The sequence below is a fragment of the Labeo rohita genome, chromosome 14, assembly GCF_022985175.1.
Source record: "Labeo rohita strain BAU-BD-2019 chromosome 14, IGBB_LRoh.1.0, whole genome shotgun sequence".
Lineage (NCBI taxonomy): Eukaryota > Metazoa > Chordata > Actinopteri > Cypriniformes > Cyprinidae > Labeo > Labeo rohita.
This window is the reverse complement of record NC_066882.1, coordinates 4,961,609-4,982,054: the sequence shown is the minus strand read 5'-3', so window position 1 is coordinate 4,982,054 and position 20,446 is coordinate 4,961,609. Positions and strand designations below refer to the sequence as shown.

The 20,446-nt window shown below is 34.4% G+C and overlaps 1 protein-coding gene across 4 annotated transcripts in view; it reads right to left on the bottom strand.

Moving 5' to 3' along the window:
- Window positions 1-662: 662 nt before the first annotated feature.
- Window positions 663-20,446, bottom strand: part of klhl4 (kelch-like family member 4) — a 45,013-nt gene continuing 25,229 nt past the window's right edge. For all 4 annotated transcript variants that reach the window (XM_051127801.1, XM_051127804.1, XM_051127802.1 and 1 more), the window contains 7 exons: window positions 17,760-17,972; window positions 17,429-17,615; window positions 17,066-17,290; window positions 12,265-12,427; window positions 8,150-8,362; window positions 7,163-7,334; window positions 663-4,800 (listed from right to left, as the gene is read on the bottom strand). In XM_051127801.1, the coding sequence (XP_050983758.1) occupies window positions 4,741-4,800; window positions 7,163-7,334; window positions 8,150-8,362; window positions 12,265-12,427; window positions 17,066-17,290; window positions 17,429-17,615; window positions 17,760-17,972 (1,233 nt within the window). In that variant the 3' untranslated portion in view covers window positions 663-4,740. The remainder of the gene's footprint in view (window positions 4,801-7,162; window positions 7,335-8,149; window positions 8,363-12,264; window positions 12,428-17,065; window positions 17,291-17,428; window positions 17,616-17,759; window positions 17,973-20,446) is intronic.

Here is a 20,446-nt window from a genome sequence, read left to right as displayed (position 1 = left end):
TCAATTTTTATTCCCTTTGAAATGTTCAGTCTTTGTTTCGCTCGTGCTCTGCTGGAGAACAAAGACTATAATTGCAATCTATCCATTTATCAGATAGAATCTGGCTTTGGACATCACTCTGTCCTTTCGCATCACTTTCATCTTGTGACATTTCAGACTATCAACAAATAACACATTAATTTTTTAAAGGTTACACTGCAACAATTCAGGGTCTTTTTTTTCTGGACTTGAACCTCCTAGGTCTCTGGGTCTGTTTGATTGAAGTGCTATTGCCTCTTTTCATTTCATATTGATTCAGTTATGTCCTTCATGTAGAATAATGATTCTACCCATGTAGTGGATTTATTGACCGCTGTAGCAATCTTGTGGTTATTGTTTGATTTTGACTTCTAATCCATAACGTTTAGCATAAACAAATCAGCCGTGTTGATTTTATCGTCGATGACTAGTCAATGATCGTGTTTTTATTTTCAAATGGAATTAGTTATTAGTTTCACTGAGGTTGCAAGACATCCACAGCTGAGGCAATATGCATCAAATGCGGTACAAGAGACAACCACTGGAGGCCACTGGAGTATTAAAAAAATTAAATAAAGGGCTTGAAACAGCATATGCAGGACACGGCGTCTATTCAGACTGTATACGCCATAGAAATACTCAGGAAAGAGAATAACTTTTTATTTCTAAGATTCTTCAGCATGCCATATAAAACAATGAAAAATTCAATGAAAGCATTTCTGTAGTACAAATGTGTCACACTAGTAAACTTATTCTTGATCAGCATGTTACATTCCAGTTAAGTCAAACAGGTAATGAGGCTCTTGAATAAAACATGTCAGAAAAACAGATGAATGTCAGTACATCACAAAGCAAGAATTTAGATTGTTTAATGACTGATTTTGACATCATGGTTAAAAACCCTGTGAAATCAAGAGTTCTGTGGCATTTAGTCCATGTCTGTAAACTAGTGTACAGACAAAAAAAACAGCAGATATACACTAGAGCTGCACAATTAATTGTTAAAATAATTAAGTATCATTATTTCTGTTACAAACATTCTAATTATCAAAGATGAACTGGGATAAAAGTTTATAGTGAAAAGGAGTAGTTCACTTCCAGAACCAAAATTTACAGATAACGTACTCACCCTCTTGTCATCCAAGATGTTCATGTCTGTATTTCATCAGTTGTAAATAAATAGTTTTTAGGAAAACATTTCAGGATTTCTCTTCATATAATGGACTTCTACGGTGCCCCCTGAGTTTGAACTTCCTAAATGCAGTTTAAATGCAGCTTCAAATGGCTCTAAACGATCCCAGCCAAGGAATAAGGGCCTTAGCTAGCAAAACGATCTTTTTCTTAAAGAAAAAAAATATATACAATTTATATACTTTTAGCTTTGTGTGAACTCTGTGTATTTCAATTCATGAGAGTTAGGGTATGTCGAGAAACTCCCATCTGATTTTCTCCTCCAACTTCAAAATCGTCCTATATAGCTACAGAAGTACTGACCCAGTGTTTACAAAGTGAACATGCAAAGAATATCAAACACCCTTTACAAAAATAAGGTAAAACAGTGATGTAGGATGATTTTAAAGTTGGAGGAGAAAACAAGATCGAAGAACTGTCAGGAACCAAAAGAACAGAGTTCACACAGAGCATTTGAGGTTAAAAAGTATATAAATTGTAATTTATTTTTTACAAAATAACTTCTTCATTGGCTGGCCTTTTGAAGCTGCATTTTTGAAGTTCATACTCTGGGGCACCATATATATGGAGAGAAATCCTGAAATGTTTTCCACAAAAAGCATAATTTCTTTACAACTGAAGAAAAAAAAAGACATGAACATATTGGATGAGTACATTACCTGTAAATTTTTGTTCTGGAAGAGAACTACTTCTTTAAGATTGTATTGTTACACTGTTACACCAGTAGGTGGCGACAAGTGACTGTTTTAAAATGTACTGTGTTAAGCACTGAATCCTTACTTGGAAGATTTTTAATTAGTGAATTTGTTAAAAAATGCTGATTCATCCCATACTAGAACTAGGGGTGGTGACACAACCACAATATGAGTCATTTTATTTCACAGTAACAAAATATATCACAGCATAGTTATATTTGCTAAATAAGGTATTTATGATTTAAAAATAACTGATAATGTAGACATTTCATAGTTTTTGTTACTAGCGTCAATATCACAAAAAACTAATACTAGTCTAAATTTAAAAAAAAAAAAACTGAGGCTCACTGAAGATAAGTAAACAGTGAGGGATTAAAAAAGAAGAAGAAGAAACTAATTACAGTAGAACCAAAAAAAAAACAGTAGAACAAATAAATCGATTGTACAAAGTAATCAAATGTATAAAAACACTGCATATTCTGCAGTGTAAATTAAATATATATTTTTTTTTCTTATTAAAGTTACAAAAGTGATTTAGTCGAGAGCAGGGAAAGATTTTCTCTCGTTTGTTGTTTAAATAACTTGAATGACAGACAGCAGGAATATTAGACTGCTGTCACTTTAAGAGCTGCCCAGATCCAATATACTGTTGCACAACTTTTCTTTCTCAGCTGTTTGCTTTCACTTAAGACTTAAATTACTGTGTTTATGAGGATAAGTCCAAAGATGGACATTTTGACACATATAAGCAGTGTTACAAGTTAAGTTACTTTTAAAAGTAATGCTTTACTTTTTAAATCTGAGCAGGGCTTGCTTGTTTGTTTTAACATAAAAAGTTCTATTTTTGGCAAATGTAAAAGCACTTTCACACCAAAAGCCTTAGGCTGAAAGAAAAGTAAATTCACGTCTGTATAGTCAAATGCAGAAGAACAAAGTTCAACATTCTTCAGCAATATAAAAAAAAAGAACAACAAATGTTAATTTATCTTGAGTAGTTTTTGCTTATTAGTATGGTTGAATTGGATCATTGAAGGTCAGCAGCAAAGACACTAATAAAATGGAATCAAATACATAAGGGATATTTATATTATTTAACATTTAAATTATTTAAGCTTTGCATTTCACTGCTTTTATTAATTTTGAGAAATACTGAATCTGTTTTTTGTTTTTTGTTTTCATAAATTAATGCATGTTCACATTTACTAACTAAAGTAACTAAACTAAACTAACAGCTTACTCCCAGTTTCTCTCAACATGGGGACTGGAGAGCTTTCAATCAATAAATGGGGAAAAAAAATAACTGGCATTACTTATTTGGTAAAGTAAGATATTTTCTTGTAAATTAAAAAGTGATGCGTTACTTCACTAGTTACTTAAAAAGTAATCTGATTACATAACTTGCATTACTTGTAATGCATTACCCACAACACTGCATACAAGTGTGTGTATTTATCAGTTCAAGGCCCATAAAGTGGCAAAAATAACTTTAATACTCCCGCATTCTATAAGCACAGTCTTCACGCATTTATTAAAATGAGTTCTCTTTCGCTTCTGGTTGCGCTTTAATGGTTTAAATAACTTGTTTTTAATCTGCAATGCATAAAAACATTTACATTTTCGTAACCACGTAGCACAGCAAAGTCACACAAGCGTGTAACCGCGAGATGATAGTCCATAATCTCTACGTGGTGACAAATTTCTACCAGTTAATCGTGTCTACTGGTATATCGCCCACCCCTAAATATAGCAAATAAAGACTATTTAAACCATTTTTTAGAAGATAATTAATTGTTGAATTGTTGTAGTTGTCTATTCAGAATCACAGGAGAATCATTATCTGTTTTTAAACAAACAAAAAAATGTGAATCCCAATTTATCCAGAATTGTGCAGCTCTAATATGCACATTTTGTGAAAAAAACTAAAGTCTTCTGCTATAAAAAAATAAATGGATGAGTCTTTTAATATTATCCACTTCAACCTCTGGTTCATACAATATGTGATTTCACAGGGTCTTTAAAATATTTAGTAATGGCATTCAAACATATTGAAATAGCATGCCAGCACGTAATGATAAATTACACAGGACCAGGGACTATGTACAATACAAATTACAAAACCTTTACATAAAGGTGAAATATCAATATGATATAATAGTATATTTTCTACTGTAAACCTTATTACCATTTTAATAACAACTTACCAATACGTGCTAATTACTTTGGTGTTTTTTGTTTATATGTTTTGCTTTTTTTTTCTACTTCAGAGACAGCTTCCTAAAGTAATATTGTGCTGACCCTAGCCTCAGAAAAAAAAAGTATGAGTATGTTCACAAACATTTTGAGTAAACCAGCGTGTTTTGTTGCAAGCGTACAACTGGAAGTATTCACAGTGGTCTTTTAAAATCATTTATCTAAGATCAAAATACATTTTCCACAAAATTGCACAAGTAAACAAGTATGCTGCTGTCTTTAAAATTACATTTGATTTTCATACAGTTAAAAGATGTCAAAAATGTGATGAGGTTAACAAGATGTAAATATTAAAATGAAAAACTGTAACTCAAATTCTGCCTGGATACATTTTCAAAAGTATTCTTTTAATATAAAATGTCTCATATAATTTAAGTAAAATCTTATAAGCATTTTTTCCCTTTTATTCCAGTCTGTAATATTTCCGAGCAAAAACAGAATGGCACACGGATGTCTAAATCTGTTAAGGATGAATCCAGTGTTGACGATAGCTTTGATGAACTTTGTGTACTACGTGAAAAGAGCATTCCAAGGTGTTGACATCGCAGGCCTCTTTCTGAGGTCACAGTTCAGGGACTCTGAGCCTTTAAGGCAGTTTCACGACCACCACACATGCCCCCGCCCTCCCGATGTTTAGAGGGACCTCCTAGAATAACAAGAGACAGAGGTTAATGACCAGTGTCCAACCACAGCAAATTCCCTCCTCCGCTCTGCTCTCGGTCTACTAACAGCCCATTGCAGGTAATCTTATGAAGGCGAGAGCAAGACGGAGCCATGGGAGGTTTAGACAGGAGGCAAACTAGACTTGAATAGTGTGTTTGTAACTCAGTCTGGCTAAGGAAAGAGCGGTTAACCTCATGGTGTTCCATGCCATTGTGACACAGTGGAAAACAGATGAATGGCAGGAAATGCTTGCACTTCCCGTTCACAGACGTACATCATCCAAGCATTCAAGGAACATTCATAAAGTTAACTGTTTTGACATATTTAATGTTCTAGGACATTTATAGGTGTTTTTGTCTCTCATTCTTCTTTGCAGAAACATGGTTGGTCAAAACTGTGGATAGCTGTAAAATTCTTGTAGTATTTTAGGTTCAATACTAGCTTTTGTGGCATAAATGTTGATTAACATGAATGTTAATTTTGAATTGTCTCTTCTGTTTTTCTTTTTAAAAAAAAAAAAAAAAAAAAGTGAAATATCTGGGTATCACAGTAAAGTTAAGTGAACTTACAGTAAAATGCAAGTGAATTGGGCTAATCAGTAAAAGCTAAGATACTCACTTGTTTCAAAATTATAGCCACAACATATAAACAGCATGCATGTTAACATTTTACTTTCATTAAAAAAAACAAAAATCACTTATCTTTTCTTTGTAAAGTTATACGTAATTAACTTTTGTTGTCATGGCATTGTAAAAGCCTAAATTGAAGACTTTAATTCTTCTGTTAACACTTGTATTATTTGAGGTGTATTGTAAGTGTTTTATAAAATTAGAAGCGTTTTTTAAAAAATCTTTTTCACACTTTTGTCCCATTTAGTTGTATTGTAAATGCCTCACAGTAACCATACAAGTTTTTTTGCAAAAACATAACTCATATTAAAAAGATATATATACACACACACACACACACACACATTATATATATATATACACACATATAACAAATCTGTTAAGAGAAGGATTCAATTATCCATTTATAATTATCCATTTATAAAAATCATTAGTCACTTGCTTCATTTAATTCAGTCCTTTTGAATGAATCAAATGATTCAATGACTCATTTATTAAGATGAGTGAGTCATTGAGTCCCCACCAACTGGTGGTTTTAGTTTCATAATTAAAAAGATAATTAATTTATTTTTTCCCTAATTGTTTCTATATCCAAAATGTTACATTTAAAACACTGATCTCATAACATTTATGCAATTTTAATAGCAGTATAAATACTTTCATACCATCTTTAAGCCACTTAATTTTAAGCATTAAAATAATTTTATTTAAAATAAGACTAGACCCAGTTTCTTATTTTAATTTACCCCCTCAACAGTTTTATTTATTTTTTTTTTTTTTTTTTTTTTTATTTATTTATTTATTTTTATTTTTATTTTTATTTTTTTGAAGATCCAGGGTTTCCAATGTCTTAAATCTGGATATATGAGGAAGGCTAACTGCAAGTGTGATTTCTAAATATTGAATAATTCCATCAGCTTCTTTATAATGAATACAATGTACATTTTTCAAGTTATGACTGAATAAAGCTCAAACTGAATAAGGATTGAACACTTTTAAAAATGTTTCTACTAGTGATGGGCGTGAACTTTCAAAGCTTTTGTGAATCAAATGTTTCTAAATGGTGGTTCGGAGCACGTATCAAATTGTCAAAGTCACATGATTTCAGTAAACAAAGCTTCATTACATCATAACCATTTTGAAACGTTTTCGACATTTCAGTGCTTTGCCATTGGGGGGCGATCTCTGTGAACCCATGAATCATGTTTTATGAATCTGTAGACATTTTTAACATGAACCTCTATATACAATCTTTTCATGAAACTGTCAAAACAAACCCTGCAGATTCATTTTTAAAACCACATATTATACAGACACATCATATTTATTGGTATTTTATTATTTTTATTCCATTATACTTTCAAGAAAACATTTGCAGTTGGTTTTAAAGGGTTTTTTTAATGCACGTTTAACCTGAGTTTTTGTCGCATTAACACACTTCTGACCAGCAGGCGTCATTAGCATGTGGTGTCTCGTGCGCTTCGAAACAACGAATCATTTTGCGAAGCAATTGGTTCAATTGATTCAAGGCTTTGAAACGGTTAGTTTCTCCCATCACTACTTTCTACACACAATTTCTACCTGATTAAATATTTTAAATCACAAACAATGGGGTCTTTGGACATTGTTGTGGACAATGGGGGGCCCTTGAAGTCAAAAATGTTGAACCACTCCTTTAAAGACAGTCTGATTTAAAGATGAACTCAATCCACCCACCTCAGTCCATTCATTGTTCTGTGCATCATAGGACTCAACACTGTTTAAGTAGGTCTGACCGTCATATCCTCCGACCGCATATAACCTGTCTCCCAGCAGACACACACCCACTGCATCCCGGGGGACGCTCAAAGAGGACACTGTGGTCCACGTATCTGTTTTGGGATCATACCTGCAAATGCAGTACAGAACGTATGAGACACAGTTTAAACCTGTGCTAGCACTTCAATACAAGCCGCTGAATAAAATGAGACATAATTGCATAGAGAGGTTAAACAGCAGCCAGTCTGTAATCAAGAAGATGGAAGCCTTTGAAAGCTCAAGGACTATGATTATCATCCCTGACAATGAAGTCTATTGTGCTTTCAGCATGCAGAGTAATAACAGAGTAATTAGTTGAAGTTTGTGATGGCAGTTGTTCATTAATTAGGATGTCTTATTGTTCTTTAAGTACTTATTTCAGTTATTATTCATTTAGCCTTTCCCCTCACAACCACTTAGACTTTTTAGATATAGATATACATTAGAACGATTACTAAAGGATCATGTGACACTGAAGACTTGAGTAATGATGCTGAAAATTCAGCTTTGCATTATAGAAATAAATTATATTTTAAAATATATATGTGTGAATAAAAAAGTTATTTTAAATTATAATAATTTGCTGTATTTTTGATCATTTAAATGCAGCCTTGGTGAGATTTAAATTTTAATTATTACAAAGTTAAGACTGTACTTCAGATCATCTCCAGCAGGGGGCGTCTAACACCAGATTACTGTAGTTTCCTACAACATTCCTCACTGACAAGGTAACAAAGATTTCACAATCGAGTAAAGTGTGTCCAGATTTGCAAATAAACGTGCAAATGATGGTACTTGGCACCCATAACTATGTGCCAAGACTCGCAGCCTGCTTTCTGTGGAGTGTTGTTGTCACTGTGATTAGGTGATTTCTTTCTTGCCAGATGCTGTGTCGTGGCAGCTTACCTCTCCACACAATCAGAGAGACGTGAACAATGGCTTGAAGCTGGTGCATCGTGTCCTCCGACTGCATACAAGAAGCTGTTATATGTGGCCACGCCTACTCCGCCCCTCCTCTTTGACATGGGTGCGCACATGCTCCATTTATTGGTGTGGGGATCAAAACATTCCATCGATCGCAGACAGGAGCTTCCATCACGACCGCCTACGGCGAATAACCTGTAAATCCATAAAAGATTTACCTGAAGTTGGCAAGAAATATGTACTTCTGTACTGGGAAGTTCAAAGACTTGGTTGTATACACTGGGGTAATTTTGATCATGAGTGTGGGCATGTACCTTTGGTGTTTTAAAATACTGTTGTTGTTTTTAAAGAACTTACTAGAAATTTGAAATATGTTAGTAAAACAATAGCTCTGGATTAGACTGTTTTTTTCAGAGTAGACAGGACCTGTACTTGTATACCCATTATTTAGACAGAATAAAAAGCTGGCAAGGGCCCCTGCCAGGATGGCTGCTGAGAGAACTAGCTTTGGCCAAACCTGAATGAGTTTACAATCAATTATAGAGCACTAATCCTGCATCACCACAGGCACAAGTGTCACAAATGAACTTTTGTGTTAAAAGGTATTATTTGCTCCCTGAAATTGCTATTTATGAAGTGGCATGACATCAAAATGTACCCTATTTATTTTTTAAACGCGTGTTTTTGTCTTATTTTTGTCTGTTTTTTTTTTTTACTTAATTATTGACTTTGGGATCTTGTGATATGCAATATTAATTGTGATATGAAAAGTTTACATCCCCCTTTCAGAATCTGCAAAATGTTAAGTATTTTACTAAAATAAGAGGGATCATACAAAAGGATGCTTCAGAAGGAAAATTATGCCAGGGGGTGAAAACTTTTGAACAGAATGTAGATGTGTATATTTTTCTTATTTTGTCTAAATATCATATTTTTTCCATTTTAGTACTGCCCTTCAGAGGCTACAAAAGATACTTACATGTTTCCCAGAAGACAAAATGAGTTAAATTTACCTTCATCTTTAAATTCAAAAAGTTTGGCTCTTAATGCACCGTGTTTCCTTCTGATGCATCAGTGAGCATTTGAACCTTCTGTAATAGTTGCATATGAGTCCCTCAGTTGTCCTCAGTGTGGAAAAAAATGAATCTCAAATATCATACCGTTATTGTTGGAAAGGGTTCAAATACACAAAAATGCTAGAAAACCAAAGAATTTGTGGGACCTAAAGGATTTTTCTGATGAACAGCGGGCAGTTTAACTGTTCAGGACAAACAAGGGACTCACCAAATATTGCTAAAAAAAAAAAATAAATAAAAACAGCTGTGGATCATTCAGGTAACAACACAGTATTAAGAATCAAGGAGGTGTAAACTTTTGAACTCGGTAATTTTTTTAATTATTTTTTAACAATTATTTTCTCTTGTAGACTATATGTAAATGTCTTTTATGTGATGTATATTATTTAGGTCAGTACTAAATAAACAATAACATGCATTTTGTATGATCCCTCTTATTTTGGTAAAGTAATTTACATTTTGCAGATTCTGAAAGGGGGGTGTAAACTTCTGACCTCAACCGTATGCAAGACCACACTGCAAATTAAGGGAAATTCTGTATCCTGTAAGCTTCACACTGTCAGAAGTCAATCAACAATTTCTAAATAAAAGACATGTTCTACTAACGTGAACAATGATCGACTGTATTTTTATTAACTAACATTAACAAAGCTTAATAATTAGTTTAATAAATGCACTGTTCATTATTAATTTATGTGAGTTAAAACATTAATGTTGCCAAATGACACCTTATTGTAAAGTGTCACCGGCTGATTTTACAGGGCATGAAATCATCAATAAACAAAAGAAAATCTCTCTGCGTACAATACATTAGTGTAAAGAAACTTGGACATGAAATAAAGATAGTTAACTGACCACTCACAAAACAGTAACGTTAGTTACTATGCTATGTCCAACAAATAAAGGAACTAGCATAATACAATGAAAAAGTCAATGGAAGTTGTCAATGGAAGGGATTTTACAGTGGTACCAAGCATTTCAAGCATTTTTATATTAGGGTGATTTTTCAGAGTGTCTTGGCAATAGGTCTCTGGGTCAGAAGTGGCAGACAACCCATGTCCTACAGAAATTCAAAAAGATACCTGTGGTATGTCCCTTTGAAAAGGCCGATCAATTAATCACTTTGAAAAGTAGGACACTGGACTCTAGAGGTAGCTTGAAGGGTTTGTTTTTGACCTGGTTACAGAAACGCCCCACGAGTCATCAGTCAATGTTCGGCTAGATTCAAACCCAGTCTCCGTTTTCTTGGACAGAGCTAACAGCAGCTAGCCTGCCACTCAAGTGACTTTAATGTAAAAGACACCAGAGGGTCTTTGGTCTCAGAGCCTATTAACTCCCGTCTGGCTGTACAGGGTTACGCTGTATATTGGATCCAGTACCTAATTCAGACCTCATCATGAGGAGAATCCATGGAGAAAAGCAATCAGCCACAGCACACTGCACATACTGCTATTGATAGAAAAGCCTTTTTACACTTTTCTTCTTACATTTTTAAAAACGTATGTTTTTTTCTTAAAAATATATAGAAATTAAAAAGTCTTCACATTTCAATATAACAGCAGTAAAATAGCATAGTATCCTCTTAAAGTCACTAATTTAATTTTTTGCTTTTGTAGTCAACACTACAAAAGTGTTTTAAAAAAAATGCGTTCAACTTGCGTTCGAATCTGCCTTTTGGCAAACTTTTTTTCTCTCTTTTTAAATCTCACATATTGGAAAGGCATTTATTTTCTATAAAAATGAAGGAAATAATCAAAAGGTTGAACAAAGTATACGTTAAGGTTAGGGTATGCGTAGGGAGGGCTTATTGTCCCAATAAGGCAGAATCCATTTAATAATTTGAATTAAAACTATAATTCACACTCTATACGTTATTATTTCATAGATAATTTCCTCTATTTGCAATAAGTATTATAAATAGCAGAAAATCCTGCTATTTTAACATAGTGTAAATAGAATCTATAGCTATTTGCACTTAGTGTAAAATAACATCTATTGCTATTTCCACTTAGTGTAAACAGCATCTATCGCTAAGAAAATATGCTGTTTAGGAAATCTATTGCTTTTTGCACTTAGTGTAAAATTATTTTTTTCTGTAAAAAATGCCTTAAAATGGCTTTAATGTAACTCTACACCCTTACATCTTTTAGTATGCATGAAATAATGAATATGCAAATTAGTCCCTGCCTTCTCTCCATCACAGCTGCTCAGATTACTGCTCCATTTTCACTCAGTTAACTGTAGTAAATAACACACAACAGGCACTTGAGTGTATTACGATCCGCAGGGACACAAGTGAGATCCACCAATCAGAGAGTTTCCCAAACCTCAGTGGACTTTTTAAAATGGTTAAAGTTATTGGAGAACACCTTATGTTTTTGTGGGTGCTCTGCAACTATGAATTCAAACAGAATTGAACCAGAAATTAATTCCTTAGAAAAAGAGGAAAATAAATTTATACAGTGGTAATGCAATTTATATTTCGCTCTCTATAATGTCAGACATAGAACTGTAATAGATGAAAACATGAAACGCTAGTGGTATGAAAAGCTCCATTCTGCAAGTTGATGGAACTGGATATATGTTTGTGATGGTAGTAAACGGGCTGTTTCAAACTGAATTAAAATTGTTTTTGGTACACTGCAGTTTTCAAGGGAAAATGCTCAGCAGTGGTGTTAACTCATGAGTCTGTACATGGTTTGTCTTTAATCATATTAAACACAACAGACAGACATGTAAACAACTTTGAAAACTTGATTTTCACCACAGAAGGCCTTATTATAGATTTTTTTTAGTTATTCTGTAAGGAACAGCTAATTTATCTCTCCTCAATTATGAATGAGTGGAGGCGGGACTCATTTGCATATTCATAGTCCTGCGAATACTAAATGAGGTAAGGGTGTAGTGATTTTTCAGCAATTAACTCTGACAAATTGCTTTGTTAAAAGCTAAATACTTAAATGTAAATGTTTTAAAATTGTATCATAGTGAAATGAAAATAGGACAAAATGAATTCCTTACTTTCCATTGAGAGCAGTGACTCCAACGGTGCTGCGTGGTGTGGACATACTGGCCACATAATTCCACTGCCTCGCCTGGGGGTCCCACCTTTCTACTGTGTTCAAATAGCTCCATCCGTCATGGCCTCCCACTGCATACATGGGCCCCTCTAGCACAGCAATTCCTTTTCGAACAAATAAAGAAATAAATAAAAGAAAAAGTAAGACTGGGCTCAGCCTTTGGCGGCACACACCATACATCAGACAAATGCACAATTCAATACCAAGCGTCTTCGCCTTTGTGATGTATCGAAATTGGCAATAGTCAAAATTTTAAATGGTAATAAAATGGAATTAATTTCAATGAACATCAAGAGGTTTTTCGTTTTAACCACATATCAGAAGACATTCTTCCGGTGCAACCCTAAGGACAAGAGCCCTAAGATGCTGTGGTAAGCATTATGTATTCATGGTGCATCTCGCTGCTCCCTTTACAGCATGGGTCTCTCGTGTTTCTGTTATAAATCTCTGGCTGTCGCTTTTGGGGTCCTGACATATAAATCGTCCCTTGACCAACATTTTGGTTATGATATTGCAGTGCACTTTATAGGCCTCAATGAGCAACCTTTGAGTGTCAGTTTTATGGGATTATTGTACAGTGCATTTTCGCCTCGGAGTTTAAATTACCTGCCATATTTTTTATATACATGTTTATGTGCAGCCCAGATTGCCTTTGTTAATTTATACATAGTTGTTTTGATGTTTGACCGTTCAGTTATTTCTATTGCTATCTCTTGAGGTGACGGAGACAGTTTACTGTTATGCCCACACTCTTTTGCCTTTGGCGTGTTTACTGAATTAGATGCACAGCAGTAAGTTTTCCCTTTGTTCTGTAACAAATACAATTCAGTAACTACTACAACACTATTACTACTAATTTTATTTTATAAAATGCTTCTGTACTAAACCATGCTAAACAGAAACTGCATGCTGGTGACACTGAGAATAACACAGCACAAACGTGGACTAAACATGTATAACAACATATTTTCAAGTGGGGTACAGTAACTATTTTTACTGTACGCAAGTATAATTTTCAAGTATCTGTACTTTACTGGAGCATTTTTATTTTCGGGAAACTTTTACATGAGGTCAGTAAAGTAAAAGCAGTATATTTGCATAATGCGTTTCTTGGTAATTTTGCCCAATGTGACCTCTGTTTTTATACTGTGTATTTATATTTGGCAACACACAGTGTGTTTTTCACTACATTCCAAATCATAATATAATAGATTTTTTCACTCCACTACATTTCATCAAAACATGTCATTCCTCATTATTTTAAACTGGAGGAATCGTCAAGCACTACGAGATGTAACAGCGGTGTACAATTTAAAAAACTGATTCTTTTTAGTTGCTTGAGTGCATGCACAACTGATGGCATTAGTAAGTTATTATTATTATTATTATTATTAGCATTTATTACTGTAAACTGAAATCATATTTAGGTCATGTGGTCAACGATGTAAAAGTAATATATTTGCATAATGTTTCTCTTAAAATTGTAACACATTTTGCCCAATGTGACCTGTTTTTATACTGTATATTTATATTTGGCAACACGTTTTGTTTTTCCTCATTTTTATATATACTACATGATATATTTTATTATTTTCACTTGTTTGCACACTTGAATTTGCAGTAATTATCAATAGCAATCAGCGATTGACGTATTTTTAGCAGGAGGATAGAGTATATAAAATTGATAAATAAATAAACCTTTATCAATCAGTACTTTTTACTTTTAATATTTAAGTACAAGTAATTTTGTACTTTTACCCAAGTAAAATTAAAAAGGAGTATTTAATAGTTTTACTGTACTTGATTTGTGTACTTTGTCCACCTTTTATGTACCAAATGCAATTGTTTTCATGAACTTTAGTCTGAAAACAACTCTATTTAGTATTAGTATGAACTCAAATGTAATTTAAGCCAATTAGTAACATAACGATCACTCTCCTTTTTTATTACTAAAGCATATGTTTGTCATTAAAACAGAACCTATATTAAAAAACTGACTGGAGATCAGTTTAAAACCCATACTGGTTCATGGGTTTATCATATAATGCCTACCATTCGAATTTTTTAATATTTCTTCTTTTTTTTTTTTAAATTGAAAGACAAAATTTTGAAGCATTTGAAATATTATGACGTTCGCTTGAAGCACTGATCTGAGAAAAAAAAGTTTTAAGGTTTTTAAGTTTTAAGAGAATTTTTTTTTTAAGGTTTCAAAGTTTTAAAGTCTTTTTGCAGCAATATTTTAAAAGGACCTAGTCACTAAACTAGACCAAGTGCTGGTGTTTTGCCCAAATTAGAACTACATTTCATAGGCATTTGGGCTTTATTTGATACTGGAGAAGAAAAAAAAAGTTAATTCTCACTCCTTTTGAACCAGATATCGAAGTAGTCACAAGCAAAGCTGTGGATGTCATAGATCACATACTTTTGGTAAAAATTACTCAAGCTCCAATGCAGTGATTTATCAGCTTTAAAGTAAAGCACAAAATAACCTATAATCTCCCTAATGAACCAAACTTTATACGCAAATTAAGTTTCACACTGTGACTGACTGCTTTTGATAAACTGAGAAAGTTGACACGACACATTCTTAAATTTCCTCGGGCTGTAATCTGCAGGGCCGTCTTTTCTGTTCAGTCACGTTCAGCTGCTTTTCAGCGTCTTGAGCCATGAACCGTTTCTAAGAGTGTCAAGAGTCAAAATATTTCAAAACGCCTGCGGAGACGTCTGAGATCTGTTCCATTATGCTCTGTCTAGCTATTATTGAACCAAAACACGTCATGTGAGAATATCAACAAAACCGATATTGTATGGAGCGTGACTATTAATTGAGTCATGCAGACACGGTTTGGTAACCTAGAAAGTAAAGCCAATTAGTCAAATAAATAAATAAATATTCATTCATGAACTATGCCCTCATAATAGTAGGATTGCTGCTTCTTCATCAGCTGATTAGCAATGTATTCCTTTCAGCTAATAAGTTGTCTTCTAATAAATCTTCTAGGTGAAAAATGCCTCGTTAACAGGGCTCGACAATAAGGAGTGCCCGATGGCCCGGGGCCAGTGTAAAAGACCCTCGGGACAGTTGACGAATTTGTCACTGCCGCGTCGTCACGAAAGTTTATCATTTGCACGTGTTTTTAAGACTTGTTCATTTAAAATGTCAAGCGATCACAGAGAGACGTGTTTCTGACGGACAAATAGCCTATAAAAGTATGTCAAAATACTCATCTTGACGATTAACTTTAACAATGAATTATCAATATTTAGTCTATACAGATGCACCGACCGGACACATTTCAACTGATCTCTTTTCCAGACTTGCACACGAACTGCAAGCAATCATTTTTCAAAATGTCATATGTGTGGAAATATTACAAACTCTTTAAACATCCATTAGCAGAGGCTAGAGACGCTCAAGACGAACGCAAAGAGGAAAAAATACTGCAGCAGCCAGAACAAGATCACGGTTCACAATGTGCAAAATATTGGAAATACTATCCTAAATATTGAAACGGGGGTATGTATCTCTGAGGGGAACTGTCTGTTTTAAGAAAAGTTTACCCTGGTGACAAAACCAGCATATGCTGGTAGGTATGTTTTGATGCTGGGATGCTGGTTAGGTATGTTTTGATGCTGGTTTAAGCTGGTCCTTTGCTGGTTTATGCTGGTCTTTTGCTTGTTTTTGCTGGTCCTTTGCTGGTTTATGCTGGTCATGTTGCTGGTCAAGGACGAGCATAAACCAGCAAAGGACCAGCTTAAACCAGCACCAAAACATACTTAACCAGCATCCCAGCATCAAAACATGCCTACCAGCATATGCTGTTTTTTTCACCAGGGTACATGGCGTTTTCTTTTCATTTGCCTTTGTATAATGCATTTAAAGTTACGTTCATAATCACGGCACTGCTTTGTTTACAGCGGTAACCAAGGAAACACAATATCACTGTTATTCCATAAGCGCCACCTGCTGGCAGAGACTGAGTTTGCATTCTTTTTGTCCGTCTGCTGTTTTTCCCTAAAGCATCTTTTCATTTGTAATAAAATATTAATAATAATTAAAGAACAAACAAATAATGTTTGAACTCTATATTTGTTAGGATAGCAGGTTTTGCTGTGGTATTAAAATTGGAATTGAGAATTGTATAATTTATTTGGTATGTAAAAGTTTGGTGTCATAGAAGCTTATTTATTAAAATAAAACATAGCATGAGTCAAAAACAATGATAAGAGCAACAATTTTATTTTTTTGTGGCAGGGCCAGTGAAAATTTTGACCAGGCCAGTAGAAAAAATCCTTTGCATTGAGCCCTGGTTAATATTAATAAGCAAAGCCTTATAAATTACATCATGCACACTGCGATTATAAATGTAAGGTAGTGCCTTTCTTATATTATAGATTAGTACAAATACATTCAAAATATATAAATATGGGCATCATTAATGTTGGATCAAGATAATTTCTAATGTTTTCAATTTTGAATGTTTATGAATTACTGATCTGTTAAAGCTACGTAATTTTGTTAATGACCAAAAGGACTTTTAAAGTGTTCATACATTGAGGGCTGTTGTTGTTTAATGCTGTAGGTCAGATTTGTGGGTCAGGTTCTTTAATAACTTTATACCATGTTTATCCCATTAATACTGTGGCACAAACAGAATCAAATTTAATTACTAAGCATTACTCCATAACAATTATTCATATGTGCTGTGTAATAAGATTACAAAAACATTTGAAGCATTTACCTAATCCGTGTCTGTGGGTTGACATTGGCGGCATGGTGGACCACACTTTAGTAATTGGGTTGTAGCACTCCACCATGTTAGAGGTCTTGAGTCCATCCCTTCCTCCAACCACATAGAGCTTGTTATCGATCACTGCCACCCCGAACTGAAGTCTTCGCCCATTCATGATGCCAACTTGGATCCATCTGTTTGTGCGAAGGTCATACTTCTCTATTGTTGTAGACCCTGGAAGTAAACAGAGGCTTTGTTTATTGTAAGTTCCATGTTGCTATGCTAATTCTACTGTACAAAATTTTCATTTTAATGACAATGAGAAGAACTGTTATAAGAGAAGTATTAGAGAAGAACTAAATATTGGTCCACCTTTAGAGGCGTCCATGCCTCCAACAGCATAGAGCGATCCAACAGTGGATTTCCGTGGTTTGGTTCTTGGGCTCTGTAGCATTGGACGGCGCTCTGGCAGAAGATGGTACTTCATGGCTTCCATCAAGAGCTTCTGGCATTCCAGGTCTTCTGAAAACATCTTATTGTTCTCCAAATCAGCAAGAAGCTAAATAAAAAAAATGGTGCATTAATCCAAAAGAAGAATGTTAAAGAGTAACAATTAAATAAGAGATCAACACAAAGGTTTTTAGTGATTGAATTAAATTGTAATAAAATGACCAAGAGTCCCATATGAATGTTACTGGCAAACCTGTGGTGGTAAAAGGGGAAGTCGAATATATGCCAGCAGCACTCCCAGATCCTGCTGCCGGTGCTGCACGTCATAGCGAACCCACATCATCAGTGCTTGGAAGATGGTTTCTTCATCTGGAACATTGATGTCATCACTGGACAAAAGCTTGACTATTTCCGTTGTGGGCAGCAGGAGGAACTCCTGATTCTGAATGACCTCTAGAAAGTGTTCCTGAAATATTAAGAAGTTTTTTGTAATGAGTTATACGTGACTCTGGACCACAAAACTAGTCATAAGTTTCACGGGTATATTCGTGGCAATAGCCAACAATACACTGGGTCAAAATGACAGATTTTTCTTTCATGCCAAAAATCTTAACGATATTAAGTAAAGATCATGTTCCATGAAGATATTTGTGACCCTGGACCACAAAACCAGTCTTAAGTCGCTGGGGTATATTTGTAGCAATAGCCAAAAATACATTACATGGGTCAAAATTATTGATTTTTCTTTTATGCCAAAAATCATTAGGAAATTAAGATCATGTTTCATGAAGATATTTTTACTAAAATTCCTACTGTAAATATATTGAAACTTAATTTTTGATTAGTAATATGCATTAGTTAGAGTTTCATTTGGACAACTTTAAAGGTGATTTTCTCAATATTTTGATTTTTTTGCACCCTCAGATTCCATATGTTCAAAGTCGTATCTCGGCCAAATATTGTCCTATCCTAACAAAGCATATATCAATGGAAAACATGTTTATTCAGCTTTCAGATGATGTATAAAGCTTAATTTCGAAAAATTGACCCTTATGACTGGTTTTGTGGTCCAGGGTCACATTTTGTAAAATGCCTACTGTAAATATATCAAAACTTAATTTCTGATTAGTAATATGCATTGCTAAGGACTTCATTTGGACAACTTTAAAGGTGATTTTCTCAATATTTTGATTTTTTTTGCACCCTCAGATTGGTTTCTTTCCAGTGATGTATAAATCTAAATTTCAACAAATTTACTCTTATGAATGGTTTTGCAGTCCGGGGTCACACATTATAAATCTGTGTGATGCAACATAATGATATGTTAATGGCAAGTTCTAAAATGCCAAATTATTGCATAAATATCAGTTATATTTTATTATTTTAAATACATAAATGTTTTCTCACTGTGTCCAATGCAGCAATACAGTTATAGGGAACATCGCATGCAAAAATCACTTGTACATGGTGTTTGCATATAAATGTGTCTTAGCAGTGTGTGGACACGACCATCCTCCAATGATTTAAAAAAAAAAATAATAATAATCCATTCACTCCTTTTTCCTAATCTTCAAAAAACCTAAACATTCTCAATTAACAAGCCATTTTGATTTTCTAAACAATATGACATCATACTGCTCAGGCTCCACCCATCACCACTGACAGACTGTTCCATATTTGCATGTTTCCGCCCTCAGCCAGTTGTACGTTGTCTGCCATTTCCTCCACGCTTGAGCAGCTGTATTTTGTAATTGGATGTAAAAGTCTTTCTTTTCTCCCGACATCAGAGCCACTGAGGACGCAGTGGCTTAGTTCAGTTTTTAATGGTAATGCATCACCAAATACAAGGGGGTGGAGTGAGCAGTAGCTCATTATCATATTAGGTGTTGTTTTGAGGAATTTTAATCAAAGTATTTTGCAGACATTTCATGAAAACCCTAAAGAATCATACCAACTTGTGAAAAATAGTGATGGCTACTTTTAAAACACTGCTTCATGAAGCTTCGAAACAAATGCCAGGATGTAAAAAAATGGGGACGTATGGTCACCATATATAACCTTTATTTTCATACCAAAATCTCAGTTGGCTAAACAATGATCTATCTTTTCTAAATCGTTAAAATATTGTTGAGCTATGTGCCTGAAATTGTAGTGCACATTTAAAGGTGTGCTATAAACGATTTTCATTTGAATAGACGTAAAGGTTTGGACCCGAAACAGTATTTGATACAGCACGATATAACAAGCACATGGCACTGACACAGAATTTAACATCTTGTTTTGAATTAGCCATTATGGAGAATCTAATAACTGTAAAAAATTGGCCTTTCACATAGGTCTTGTTCTCCATTCATCTCAGCGATATAATGATCTGCTCCGACGCGTCCACAAGGACATTCCGAGGTTGCTCTCTGATAAAACCATTTTGCAAGGTTCAACTTGTAGCATGCGAAGCGGATGCCAGAAATCTCTCTAACAAGCTTGTTCATTACTTATGGCACTTCTAGAGTTTCCTTTGTGCATCAGAAGTAATCCTCATTGATTCTGTTGCAAATAAGGGCAGTAAACATCCTATTGATCATTAATCAGATCTAAACAGCAGCGTCCCCGCTAAAGCCGTGCACAGGCTCTCGAAGCTTAACTCAGACACACATAATTAAATGAGTACCATGCATTGATTTTCAGCCCCTCCTCAATATAGATTTAAACTCTACTTCTTCTGGTGACATTGATATAGATTCATTACTCGCAATTACCATCACAAGCACCCTGGCAATTAATTGAATGCATTAAATCTGTTTCACTGCAAACTGCATTCATTTAGAAGCCTCTCGTGGGCATATATTTTAGCGGAACGGCAAGTAACAGGTCCTGCAGCAATATTAGTGAGAGATGCACAAGGATCCGTAAGACCTAAATGGATTAAACTGTAAGGGAGGA